General features: G+C 47.8%; 1 protein-coding gene across 1 annotated transcript in view; it reads left to right on the top strand.

Moving 5' to 3' along the window:
* Positions 1 to 13902, top strand: part of LOC147010366 (uncharacterized) — a 95635-nt gene extending 81733 nt beyond the window's left edge. Inside the window, 4 exon segments of the mRNA XM_085858870.1 lie at positions 11327 to 11359; positions 11362 to 11561; positions 11694 to 11814; positions 13196 to 13902. Of these exon segments, the coding sequence (XP_085714996.1) occupies positions 11327 to 11359; positions 11362 to 11561; positions 11694 to 11814; positions 13196 to 13359 (518 nt within the window). The 3' untranslated portion in view covers positions 13360 to 13902.
* Positions 13903 to 15025: the final 1123 nt, after the last annotated feature.

The raw sequence follows: 15025 nt of genomic DNA, 5'->3' as shown, positions 1-15025 counted from the left end.
AGCGTCACAGCCCGAATGAATCACATAAATTCCCTCTAAACAACGGGTTTGGGGCTAACTACACATGTACTTAGAGTTCTCTCACCTACGGGACCTGAATGGTGGTTTGCGAATTTCCACAGCCGTAACAATATTAACAAAAATAATAATAGTATCATTTAGTAATACTAATAACCAACGTATAATCCCCACCCTGGCACAAGCACATCTGGGCTTGGAGAAAGGCAAACCAATGCTCAAGCAGTACAGCAGGTGGGTATGCGACAAGGCTGTGAAAGACCAATGAAAATTTGGTCCAATGGACCAATGAGCTCACTCGTATCTCAAACAGATGGGGATTTGAATATCTTAATTTTCCTTTCAGCCAATTATCATTTACTACTCAATCAATTTGTCAAAATGGTGTTGTGCAGTACACACATTACACAAACCTAAGCCTGGTGTTGGCTCAGTGGTTAGGGTGGTGGCTTGGGATCCTAGGGTCCTAAGTTCAAGCCCCGCTGGCCGCTGAGTTAGCATCAGGGGGGTTGACTCAGCCTGTCATCCTTCTGAGGTCGATGAAATGAGTTTTGCTTTAGATTTGACTTGACCTGCCTAGTCCAAGTACACCAGTTCCAGTGTGTGTACTGGTAGAGGGGCACTGCATCAGCGACACAGTTGCGCTTTAATAAATTATAGCTACCTGGCAGCTAAGCTGCCATACGACCATCACCACCATTACACAAACCTAATAAATTATTAATTCTCCAACTTACCATGACAAGATGTATGGTAATGACTGTAGTTATGCTGATGAAATAACCAGACACTCAACCCCTCACACGCAAAGCACACTTTCTCAAACAAGATGGAGCATTTAACAATGCAGACGTTTGCTGGGGTATATAGATTGCAGTAGATCTGAGAACTAGTGTGGACTCGCTCACTCATTGACTGACACACAGCATGGTAACAATAACTTTTTGTGTTCTTGCAGAATGTGTGAGGTTGATACATCACCCAATTTATTCCCACATGTGTATATGTGATGATAAATACGTCGGTAATGGTTTGTAGGTAGTACAATTTTGTGCATAAGGTTGGGTGCACTAATCAAGCCCGAAGTACTTTCGGCATTCCCAAAACCACTGACGGTGTGGGCAAACACTCACTCAGGAACGGGCACACCTAACTTTACTAAAATACCCATTCAAACTACTAAATTAACATCTGGTTCAGTTCGATATAAAATGTTACCGTTACATTAGACAACTTTCTCAAACTGTGCTTATGACCGTTTAATGAACTAGTGCATGCCCGTATGTGCGTGCCCGTACATGCGTGACCATACGTGCAAACAAAACAAAAAAAACCTTTCAAACCGCGTGCCAGAAACAACAACCACACAGGCCGTTCCTTCGCTCTCGCGTGGCCGTACGTGCGTGGCCATACGTGCATGGCCGAACGTGCGTGGCCGTACATACAAAAAAAAACTAAAAAAAAACTTTCAAACCGCGTGCCAGAAACAACAACCACACAGGCCGTTCCTTCGCTCTCGCGTGCCCATATGTGCGTGGCCGTACATACAAGAAAAAAAAAACTTTCAAACAACCACACAGGCCATTCCTTCGCTCTCATAAACGACGACTGGATTGGGGCATTGTGTTTATCTATAAATGCGGATAAGAAATCGAGAAATTATTAGAATACAGAAAGTCATCACTATCCAAAGTAGTGCGTGCCCGTACGGAATGTTCACATCATTCCACGAATTATCACTTGCATTGAAGTAACAACTGCTGTGATACAGACAGAGTTAATTAAAATCAAGTTTACCTCCCTGTCTTTGCTTGCCATGACATTCGCTACCATTTACCATTGGCACTCCTACCCCACGGTAACTCAGGCACCGATCGATCCCCATCATAACCAGCACGGCGCGTGACGTCATCGTCGGCCGGCCGTGCACCGGCCTACGCAGCCACGCCCACGCAGCAACGTGTCCTGTGATTGTTAACTAAATGGCGCATCGGCCACGCCTACACAGCACGTGTCCTGTCATTGGTTGGTAAATAAATGGCCATAACTTGGGAATCACTTGTCCGATTAATATCAAATCTTGAAAAGGCACATCCTCAGGTCCCCAGCAATATAGCTGGCAAGTTTCAATTAGATCGGACCAGTGGTTGTCGGGAAACAGCGGTCACACACACACACGCACGCACGCACGCACACGCACACGCACACGCACAGACACACAGATTTCTGGAATTATAGATAGATGAAATGAGGTCAATGAGATGAGAAATTAAGGGGTTGACTGCAGAGCAATGAGTAAGGAAACCCGTCGTTGTGAATCGTTTTTACTACCAAATTGAGATGTATTTCGTTGGCAAGCATGTTGAGTAGAGCTGAATTCCTTAACACTTCCAAAGGCCACAGCGTTTTGACAATTGGAAACAAAAAAGTTTTGCACTTTTTTTGATAAATTATTTTTGGAACAATTTTTCTTCAATAAATAAATAATAATAAAAATCGTCTCCATGTACATTGTACACACCTTTATCTCGTTAGCACCTCTTCATAAACAACAGTGATGAGGAAACGGCGCTTCTTTGTTTCCTCGTCCAGGGCAAGAATACGGAGGCTTTTAATGGCCAATTATTCAATTAGCGCCAACGTATTTTGCCTTTTCGCAAGGAAAAACGAGAAGAGAAGAGAAGAGAAGAGAATAGAAGAGAAGAAACCCGTAATGGCGAACGCAGCCGAGTTTTTCTTCACCATCGACCACGGCAACGCAGCAACGCTTCCAGTCATTGGTTGATAAAAAATGGCTGCAGCAACGGTTCCTGTCATTGGTTGGTAAATAAATGGCCATAACTTGGGAAGCACTCGTGCGATTAATATCAAACCTTGAAAAGGCACATCCTCAGGTCCCCAGAAATATACCTGGCAAGTTTCAATTAGATCGGACCAGCGGTTGTCGAGAAACAGCGGTCACAGACACACACACAGACACACGCACAGACAGACGCACGCACGCACGCACGCACGAACGCACGCACACACGAGATTGCTGGAATTATAGATAGACTAGTACGTGCCCGTAAAAATAAAAATAAAAATAAAAATAATAATAAATAAATAAACCACACAGGCCGTTTCTTCGCTCTCACATGCCCGAACGTGCGTGACCCGGAAGTTTGATATTATTCGCAGTTTCGATTGTTCGCAATTTATTTTTAATACCCAATTATTCAATTAGCGCCAACGTATTTTACCTATTCGCAATGTCGTGGCAAGGAAAAACAAAAAGAGAAGAGAAGAGAGAGAAAAAATTTACTTCCTGGTTTGGAGCGTACCAGCACTCTGATGTTTCCGAAATTTATACACCGTCTAATATGAAAACGATCATAACTTGGGCCATTGTGTTTATCTATAAATGCGCATAAGAAATCGAGAAATTATTAGAATACACGAAGTCATCACTCTCTGAAAGCCCGTACGTTATAACCTGTAATGGCGAACGTGGCTGTGCTTCCCTTCCCCATCGGCCACGCTCACGCAACAACGTGTCTTGCCATTGGTTTGGTAAATAAATGGCCATAACTTGGGAACCACTTGTCCAATTAATATCAAACCTTGAAAAGGCACATCCTCAGGTTCCCAGCAATATATCTGGCAAGTTTCAATTAGATCGGACCAGAGGTTGTCGAGAAACAGTGGTCTCACACACACACACACACACACACACACACACACACACACACACACACACACACACACACACACACACACACACACACACACACACACACACACACACACACACACACACACACACACACACACACACACACACACACACACACACACACACACACACACACACAGACCTTTCTGGAATTATAGATAGATCATATTAAAGTGGTCACCCGAGAGCACTGTATTAAAGTTGGTTTGCATGCAGGCTGATCACTAACTGATACACTTGCACATGAATGTACAGTGCCAATAGAAAGCTACACCCCCTTTCACATTTTTCACCTTTTGTTGCCCTTATAACCTGGAATTAAATTCCATCAAATCAGACTTTTTCCATCTTTATCTATACATCACAACCTAAATAAGAACAGAGTTCAATTTGTTCGACCACTTTATTAGCGTGGAACGACAATAATCAAACAAGTATTGAACAGGTTGAAACACCCACAACATCCCTGGCTCCGGCTCAGGCTGCGCATGCGCACTGGCGCAGGGGACCGTCGATATGTAGAAGTACCGTAAAGTACAATGTTCTCTATCTCCCTCCGAGTCTTTATTATGTTAATAGATAAAGGCTGAGAAAATATTAAGTTTAATGAATGAACAAAAGTTTATGTCGCCCATCGTGTGACTATTCCATGGAGTAGTCCTTGTGCCAGGCAGGCACGCTGGTCGCTCTGGTGGATCGGCGTTGACCTATTGCTGGTGCTGGTGGTGTCACATCGGGCCCCAGTGGGGATGGGGCTCTCGGAGTTTCAGGGGCCGATGGTGGCGTCTGAAGGATCGCGCGCCTCGGTGTTCCTCGTCCTGGTGCTGCTGGCGTGTCTGAAACGGGTGTCGTCTTGCGCCGGGGTTTGCATACTGATGTCAGTGCCGGCGTGGGCCCCGTTGGCGTCGCAGATGTCACGGGTTCGCTGTCGAGGTCAGGCAGTTGCGGTGTTACAACGGGTGCAGGTACAGTGATGCGGGTTGCTAGATCATCATAGATAGACCGGGGTGGCAGCTGGTCATTGCGAACTGGGCTAAACTTGCGCAGGAATTTCCTGTTCCGAAGTGTGACTCTGCCCGAGCCGTCGATCTTGATCACGTATTGGTCGTGTTGGCGTACCTCCACGATACTGCCTGTCTTGTCCCATTTTTTTGGGTGGAATCCTGTCTGGTTCTGTACGCGGACTAGGTCCCCTACAGCAAGTGGCGGAAGGCGTTTGGTGTGTTCTGCCCAGGTGTCGGCTGTGCGGATATGACGTTTGCGGAGGGCCTCCTCCCTCGCTTTCAGGGTCTCATGCCAAGTGTCGTGCGGTCTGTACTTCCCGGGGATAATTGGGATGAAATGGCGTATCGGGCGGCCGAAGACACACATTGCTGGGGAGATCTTCGTGTCAGGGTCAGGCGTGTTACGATATTGTAGTATCGCTCTCTGCACAGCGTCAGTGTCAAGTTCTCCCTGCGGGCTGGTGTTGTCCGTGATAAGTTGTTTCATTGTCTTAACTCCAATCTCCGCGCGACAGTTGCTGTGAGGGAAGGCCACCGATGACAAGCGGTGGTGTACGCCCCATCTGTGCAGGAATGACCTGGTCTCGGTGGAGGTGAACTCCGGTCCCCCATCCGACGCGAGCTCTTCTGGTGTCCCGTACGTCAGGAAGGCGCGACGTAAGTGGTTTATGAGTCCGGCGGCGCCACCCGTCGACTTTGAGATGATCGGCCAGTTCGAGTATCTGTCCACCGTCACAAGGTAGTGTGCACCCCTGTGTACAAAGAAGTCCGAGCACACTGCCTGAAAGGGGTAAACGACCGGAATAGGTGGAGTTGGTGGCGCTCCAGGCTGTGATGGTGCCATCCGGTGGCAGTGTTCGCAGTTTTTCCGAGTGGCGCTGATGTCGGCCGACATGCCTGGCCAGAATACAGAGGATTCTGCGCGGGCGGTCATCATTGATACGCCCTGGTGGGCAGCGTGTAGGGCGCTCAGCACATCGCCGCGGAGTGAGGGTGGTATGACTACTCGGTCCTTGTATAGGATCACTCCATCTGTCGATGTAATGTTCTCGAGGTACTGGTGATAGTCGCGAATTGTCTCTGGCATCTCGATTTTTGAGTCGGGGATGCCGTTCATTGTCATTCCCTCCAATATGTGCATATCGCCATCGCTGCTGGTGGCTTCCCTGACGTGATCCCATGTTACTGATCGCAATGATTTGAGGCCCGCGGCACACCATGCCAGGTTGTCCTCCTCGACGTCGTCGTCATACTCCGGCTCAGTTTGGCGTAGGAGGGACAGGACGTCGGTGTGCGTGCTTGGTTGGAGGTGGGTCGCTATGGTGGCATTGTCATCTGGAAGGTTCATGAGTGGAGGTCGCGTGGTGCCGACCGGCCTGCGCGACATGGCATCTGCCGCCTTGTTCTTCATGCCCGGGATATGTATGATACGGAAGCGATAACGCAGGGTCTTCTCCTTGAGGTTCCTGAGGCGGGGGTTGGGTATGTCGTCAAGTGCTCTGTCCGAAAGGAGTTTCAGCAGTGGTTTGTGGTCTACCGCAACGATCAGGTTCTCGCAGCCCAGTACGAAGTAGCGCGCCTTGTCCAAGGCGTCCGCGACTGCGAGAGCCTCGCCCTCTTTGGGCGCGTATCTGGATTCTGCCATGTGTGTAAATCTTCTGCCGACCAGGGTTATTTTCCATCCATCAGTGCAGCAGAATGGTCTAACTGGCACGCATCGGCAGTGCTTTTGAAGCAACCAGAATCTGATTCCCTCCTTCGACCAGTCCGTGGCGATGCATGTTCGCTTAGTTTTGTCAAATATGCGGACACCGTGTTCGATTTCTTGTACGATCATGTCTTTCGACTCGCGGAATATGTCCTCTAACTCCATGGACCACTGGAAGCGTTCTCCACTTTTCAGGAGCTTCCGGAATGGCTGCATTCGTTCGGCCATACTAAAGGCGTATGCCACCTGGTTGACAAGCCCGAACCACGATCTGACGTCGGTGATGTTACACGGTTGTGGGAAATCGTGGATTGCTTCCAGGTAGCGGCTGCACGGTCGCACGTCGGTCATGGTGATGGTGAAGCCCGCGAAGTCCACCGTGGGTGCGCTGAAGACAAACTTCTCCGGGTTGAGGATGATTCCATTCCGGCCGCATATATCCAGCCATTGGACCACCTGGAAGTAGCTCCCCTCAATCGTGTCTGACCATAGTAGCGTGTCATCTACGCACTTGGTCTTGTTACCAATGTCCGCGACGATCTCATCGTATCGTCGTGAGTAACCGTCCCACGATGCCATATACCCTTGTGGGGCAGATAGGTACCGGTAGCGCCCCCATGGAGTGATGAAGGTCATCTTGTGGCGGTCGTCCTCGTGTAGGCGGACGCTATGGTAACCGTTCCATGCGTCGAATACTGTCTTGCGCTTCCCGTTAGGTACGCGTCTCGCCTGGTGGAACGGGGATTGGGTGTGGTGGGTCTCGCGGAACGCATGCTTGTTCAAGGCCTGAAAGTCGACGGTGCGTCGCGGCTTGCCATTCTTTTTCGCGCAAATTACCATGCGGTGTCACCATGTCACCGGCGTGCCGACGGGTACTTCCTCCAACACGCCGAGCCGAACGTCCTGGTCGAGGCCTGCTTTTACCTCATCTTGCCAATGTATGGCCACGGCGATGGGAGTGTGATGGGCAACCGGTGTGGCGTTCTCACTGAGCATAAGACGTAGTGGCGGGCCGGTTGTTCTCGGTAGTGGCTGGTGTGGGCACGTGTTGAATGTGCTCTGAGCATACATCCTGAGTAAATGTGACTGTAGTGCCTCTCTGTTGGCCTCGGTCGCTGGCATGGGGAGTGCTGTCGGCTTGGTCGGCGGCTCCACGCGTCGCGGGCAGTCGCACAATTCCGAGGTCGTCAGATTCACCTCTCCGAGTGTCGGGAATCTGTCCGAGATCATTCCCAGGTCCATGCAGGCCGCGCGGGAGAGGAATATGCGGTCTGAAGAGTCCGTCACGTACGCGATTTGGCGCGTCTCCAATCTCCGAGCGTCGTCACTGTTACCGGCGAATCTGACTACCACGGCTCCGAGGATACGAATTCCTCTGTTGTTTGCGGCCTTCATGGTCATGGATACAGGTATGAGGTCCTCGGTACTCAGGCCCATTTGTTGGACGACTTTAATGCCGATCAGGCAGCTCTGGCACCCCGTGTCTGCCATAGCGGGTAGGGTTACCGCGCGGGTGTGTTTCAGGAGGTTAAAACCCAGCGCTTTGTAATCCTCGCGCTTGTTGGTGAGAGTGAGGTTGACGTATGGCTGCGGGTCGGATATGCGTTTCATCCACTTATTGCACATATCATCGTACAGGTGGTGAGCGAGGGGAAGCGTGCGCATTTCGTCCTCTGTGCTGGCCATGGTGACCGTGCGTAGCTCGACGAAGGCTGCCGTCTGCTCGTCGTACATCCCGTCGGTCTCCTTAGATGGGGGTCTTGCCGATCGGCCGCCCAGGCACGCCTTGTCGAGGTGATTCTGGCGGTCACACTTCCGGCACTTTTTACCGTATCCGGGGCACTCGGCGCGTCTGGCGCGCCATTGAGGTGTTTTGCCGTGGCCCACCTCGCCGCAGTAGATGCATACTCCTTCGGGCTTGGCCTTCCGTTTTTCCGGCCTGGCTCCTACTCTGGCGCGGACGTCCTGTCGCTTTCCCCGCCGATACGAACTACTGATCGCGTCCGTGCTCTGAGTGTCAAGCAGGCGCGATGCCGAGCGTTTTCCAGACTCTTTGGCCTCGATATACTCTATCATGTCCTTTAATGGCATGTCCTGGTTCTTCTCACCGAGTAGGTCAAGTTGTATTGCTTGGTCCGCGATGCCACGGGCAACCACGTTGCGCAATATCTCTTCCGTGAAGTCGTTGACCTGATCGCACCCCGCCTTGGTGCACTTCATTTCATACTTGCACGTGTCCGCCTGCCCCTTGATGCGGGCGTGGAACGACCGGACGGGTTTCTCGTGTCCCTGCCGCATGTTAGACAGGGCCACTCGAGCTACCATCGTGTTCTCCGTCCGGACGGCGAGCGCCTTCATGGCGGCGAGGACGTCTTCTTCATCGCTGCCCACGAGGCTCCTACCCGCCGATCAAGTGAGGTCCTTTCTCAGCTCCTCCTCACAGCACTCCAGTAGCTGCGTGACTATGTCGGGTCCGGCAAGCTTAGTACCTGTTTTGTATTCGCCCCAGCGGGTTATGAAGTACGACCAGGCCTCGCCCGTTCCGGCCAGTGCTATGGAGGGACGCTTGAGTTTCTCCATCTTGGCATTCGAGCTCGCCGCCCTCGGGGCGGCGACGTGCACAGTGCCGTGTATACTCAACATGGCGGCCACCACTGCCGCCTCTGCGTGTGTAGCCATATAGTCACAACCCTCGATCGGGCACTCTGCTTCCATCGGCGCCATAGGAACAGTTATTCTGGAGTAAACGTTCTATTTTCGGTGATGCACACGTGTGTACAGTGTCCTGGGGGCGAAGATTGGGTACAGTACCCGAGAAATCCAAACTCACTGTCGACGTTCTCGTGGTCCGTTTTCACCCAGTCGTGTCCTCCTCAGCACCGACGATCTTTACTCGACTGCATCAAGTTGTTTGATTATAAATAAGAACGGAGTTCAATTTGTTCGACCACTCTATTAGCGTGGAACGACAATAATCAAACAAGTATTGAACAGGTTGAAACGCCCACAACATCCCTGGCTCCGGCTCAGGCTGCGCATGCGCACTGGCGCAGGGGACCGTCGATATGTAGAAGTACCGTAAAGTACAATGTTCTCTACAACCCACAACTTCAAAGCGAAAAACAAATTCCATAAATTTCAGAATATTAAATTAAAACACAAAACTAGAATATCTTGTTTGTATTAGTGTCCACACCCTGAGTTTGACATTCTTCTTGAGAAGCACCTTTGAAAGTAATTACAGTTGTGAGCCTGTTGGAAGAGGTCTCTACCAACTTGGCACACCTTTATTGGACAATATTTGCCCATTCTTCTGTACAAAACTGTTCAAGTTCAGTCAAGTTGTGTGGAGAGCATTGATGGTTAGCGATCTTCAAGCCATGCCACAGATTTTCGATTGCATTTTCGTCCGGGCTCTGACTGGGCCACTCAAGGACATTTATCTTTTTGTAACTTTGCTACTCCAGACTAGCTTTGGCTGTGTGCTTTGGGTCGTTGTCATGCTGAAAGGTGAACTTCCGTCCAAATTTCAGCTTTTTTGCAGAGGACAGCAGGGTTTCTTCTCAGATTTTTCTGTATTTTGCTCCATCCATTTTCCCTTTATTCCTGACAAGTGCCCCAGTTGCTGCTGATGAGAAACATCCCAATAACTTGATGCTGCCACCACCTTGTTTCACAGTCAGGGTGGTGTTCTTTGGATGATGCGCTGTGTTGGGTTTGCACCAAACACAACATTTTGCATTTAGGCAAAAAAGTTCTGTCTTGGTTTCGTCAGAGCACAACACTTTTTGCTACATAGCTTCAGAATCTCCAGAGTGTTTTTTTTGCATACCTCAAATGGGACTCAAGGTGGACTTTTTTGAGTAATGGCTTCCTTATTGCCACCCTACCATACAGTCCAGACTTGTGGAGTGCTTGGTATATTGTTGTCACATGCACACAGTGACCAGTCTTTGCCATAAAGGCATGTATCTCTTTCAAAGTTGCCATTGCCCTCTTGGTGTCCTTTCTGATCAGTCTCCTCCTTCCTTGGTCATGCAGTTTGGAGGAACAGCCTGACCTAGGTGGGGTCTTGGTGGTACCATACACCTTCCACTTTTTAATGATTGTCTTGATTGTGCTCCAAGGGTTATTCAAGGCCTTTTAAATATTTTATACACACCCCCTGATCTGTGCCTTTCCAAAACTTTATCCCGGAGGTCTTTTGAAAGCTCCTTGGTGCTCATGGTTGAGTCTTTGTAGTGAAATGCACTTCCCAGCAGAAGAAACCTACAGGAACAGCTGATTTTATTCTGAGATAAGCAAAATCAATACAATTTAACACAGGTGGAGGCCAATAAACTTGGTGTGTGATTTTGAAGGTGATTGCTCACACCTGAGCTAATTTACAATACCTATTATAAAGGGGGATAGACACATCCAACCAAGATATTCTGGTTTTGTATTTTTAATTAACTTTCTGAAATTTGCAGAATTTGGTTTTCACTTGGAAGTTGTGGGTTCTGTTTTGCAAATAAAGGTGGAAAAAGTCTGATTTAATGCAATTTAATTCCAAGCTGTAAGGCAAGAAAAGATGACAATTTTGAAAGGAGGTGTAGACTTTTGATAAGCAATGTAGTTGAAGCTAAACCTAGTTCTGGACTTCACACAGTGGTGTTTTAAGATCACCCATTTGAACCCAATTTATCTCTCCCCAAAACACCCAACCCCCCACCCCTTGCTCTTTCATCATCCTTCACTTCACTGAATGATTTGTACTGGGACGTGTCCTGTCCCCACATGAAAGTTCAGTCTGACTTCATCACATAAACGTAGGTACATGTTGAGTTCTAACCCCAACCTTGACATTTCATTTCACCCCTTAACCTTTATCTATTGCAGCTGAATGCCATGCCAGTGGTGATCCACATTTCAAATTTTTCAAAACTACCATTTCTCATCCAATGGCACCGGAACGCTGCTCTTGGCCGCACACTGCCCGGCCGACCAACAACGTACCTGGGAGGTTTTCATATACATGGAAACCGAACCCAATTCCCTTGTTTCTTCTACCACCCGAGCTGACATCATGGTTTACGGCAAGATCATCAGTTTCATCCATCATAAGGGCACTGAGGTACTTATGGGATTGTACCCTGGGGTAGATACTGAAACACATTAATTATTACATTTATTTTTCCCCTCTATTTCCCCCACTTTAAGTATCCCAGCAATGATGGAAGTGTTCACTTGATTTCTCCCTTCTCAGATTGATCAAGTTCCTGTTGAGCTGCCATATTACGATCCAAGTGGGGACTTCCACATCTTATTTGAAAATTATCCTGTTTCTGTGCTGTACACCAAGAATTATTTCACCGTCAAATATAACGGTACTTGACACTCACAACTCAATATCTTCAGACACCAAGTACTTACATCTTTTATCGTACTGTAATTAATTTGGTCTCCCTAGCGGGTGATGTGACACCGCCAGATATTAACTCTTAAGATGCCGAGCAGAGGCTTTCTACACACTTGGTAACTCCGCAGTGTTATGTGCTTATGATCAATTGATTTGGCCGTGTGGTGGTTTGATGTATATGCTCGGTTTTACAGGGGAATTTGGTTCTGCTGTAGGGCGATTCCACAGGTCACAATGCTCAGCAATACCGCTGTAAAGCATAACAGGTTGAATAAATAAAAACCGGGATGGGGACATAGGAAGAAACGAGGAATAAAAGACAATATGTAAACCCGCATAACTGGATAGAAATGGTCTCCACACCCAAACCTTAAACTAAACTGATCACATGCAGACCTGGTTCAGTGATGCAGGTCACACAAAAGAGTGAGATACGATGGATGAGGTGGAGGTTTTAATGGTCTTTCCTTTTTTGGGATGTTTGGAGGCCCAACATGAGTGTGCTGGATGGGCGGTGCACCCGTTTGTCCGTTCCAGATGCTCTTGCTGCCATCGCTCCTCATCCGGGTTGTCCAGGTGTCGAATCGACCACTCAATGCGTGATGTGAACTGGCACAGACTCTTGGCTTCCCTCATTCCCCTTTTCTCTCTTGTCTAAGCCAACTATTGGCTCACCTATATAGTCACTGCCGCCCATCCCTTTGCCGTGAGGCTTCCATCCCCCCTTTGCTCCCCGCCCCCTACGATGGTCTTGTATACACCCCCACGGTGACGAAGTTTCTCACCCACTCATCGTGCTTCCATGTGGGGCCGGCACATGTACACAGCCCATGTCGATGGAACGTGTGGGGCTTAAACATGTGCACTGGCTATTTTAATGTGGTTGAGTGGGGCTGATGTGCACAAAACCACCAAGTTGATGTAGTCTTGTGGGACAGATGAGAAATAACAATGGAAATGATCAAGAATGCTTATTAAAGAGGGGAAAAGAGGCAAACACGGGGTCCAGGGCAACACATGTCGCTTTTCATTCACCCGATCATGCTCACTGGAGTTACAAAACACTGAACGCAAACGAATAATTAACCCCTCATGAACCCCTGAGTCATTTTCTTTACTAACAGTAGCATACTACCAAAGCTGATCACTTCAACTAGAACTTGAACCCATACATACAATAGGGTCATGAAAACCCGACTTCCATCCCAAATCGAAGTGTGGGACGGGAATTGAATGTTAAAAATTAATAAACATGACTGATAAAACACTCGATTGAGCACACTCACATCCCCACACCCCAACCTGACTTCATCCTGCACCCTAATCCCACGGACTGTCGTTCTCCCCAGGCTGGCGACGCGTGCAGGTCGAGCTGGAGAGTGAGGAACTTTATTATGGACAGATGTGCGGACTATGTGGGAGTTATGACGGAACCCAAGGAGGAAACACGCGACTTCCAGACGGCTCTGTAGCACCTGACCTCAACACCTTCTTGCAGGCTTGGGCAGAATAACCTTGAGCAACAAACCCCATCTTCATTGTTTCTCTTCTCAAAGCTTTTTTTCTCCCCCTCACGCCGATACCTCTGATGTCCATCTCTTTTATCCTCTGAAGAGTTGAACATCTTCAATGTCTCCATCAATTAATTTTACCAAACTTCACCCCCTCACACCCCAAGCTTGTTCACTTTTCTTTTGCTGAACAATCAGTAAACTGTGTACTTTAGTGAGGGATGTTTGATTTTCCACAATGTTCAATAATCATCCCTGAACATGTAATCAGATCACTCAATTCCACACTACGAGTATAATATTCAATCACATTCCATCGTTCATGGGTTTCTTCATCACTTCACCTTTGTGACACATTCATGTTTCACGTTCTCTTCTTATTTTGATTGTACTTATGGTGTTTAATCTTCATTTGGTGAAACGATAAAAAAAAAATTGTGTGCTTGTGGTTAATTGTGTTTCTCTTAGCAAGGTATCATATTTGGAACATGTTTAACTTTTATAATGTAGACAAGTAACGGAAAATAAACTGGTTCATGCTGTTCCATGAAGTGTTTCTGGTTTATCTGTGTGTGGAAGAACTATCGCAGTTGTCTGTCCTGTCCGCCGGATCCTTCTTGGCTTCATCTTGTACACTTACGAGACCGAGCATTATTTATCAGCCAAAGATCTATCCCAGGAACCTGTGATGACCCGCTCCCGCTCAGACAACGAGCAGTCCTAGTTCCGCCATCTTGACGACCTCTGACCTACCTAGTCCAAGTACGTCAGGCACACAACTCCCTTCACCTTCAACCTTTCACGGCGTCACCAAACACGATACATTTTCTTTCATTTGAATTCACATTGACGAAACTAGAACATTTAAAAAGTGATTTGTACTTTGGTTTCTCATAAAACTGCAGCAAAATCTTTTCAGGGCCGATTAGTTCCTGTGCTTGGAATCCATCATGAAGGCACCACCGGACGAGCCTGAGCGGTGTGATTCATTGCTACACACCTGTGAGGGAACTGTGAAGATAAATCGATGGGATATCACAGTATTCAAAGTTTCTCTCAACCCATCAGGTAATGTTGAAATGGGAACACTCCCACCTTGTCAGAAGAGTCTAGAACAACAAAACACATCAAGAGAGTCAACTATCAAGTTGGAATATGGAAGAGGGCACACGTTGCTGCGTCTGATGTACCTAAGTTTAGTGATGGTCATGAATTGGCCATGAGGGACGGCAAACTTAAACCTCCATAGTACAACGGAGATGTTGGCAGACATTGCTTAAGAATCCGTGGATGCCGATGATGATGAGGATTCTGATGATGAAGATGATGATGATGACGACGACACACTTCAAGAAGGAACAGAATATCCTCGTAGAGACAGTGATGGTGATTTTGATTGAATTGGATATACAGTGGCAATGACTTACAGTTATACTCTATACTATAGTGTTGATTAGTGTATCCAGTAGCATTGTTGTATTTTCACCAACATGTCACAAACACAACATAAATTGTTTGTATGTGCATGTGGTAAACATTGTTCACAATCGATATTTTATTATTGTGTCTAAAGGAGCTGTCACACCTTGACGTTTTAGCCAGCGTATGGCAACGTATCAAAATGTATGTAAAATGCTGGCGTACACTGAACTATTGATGTTTTATTTT

Source organism: Eptatretus burgeri, chromosome 16 (genome assembly GCF_056783735.1).
Source record: "Eptatretus burgeri isolate ZD-2024b chromosome 16, Ebu_testis_v1, whole genome shotgun sequence".
Lineage (NCBI taxonomy): Eukaryota > Metazoa > Chordata > Myxini > Myxiniformes > Myxinidae > Eptatretus > Eptatretus burgeri.
Note: the sequence above shows the minus strand (reverse complement) of the source record. Positions and strands in the feature narration are given on the sequence as shown.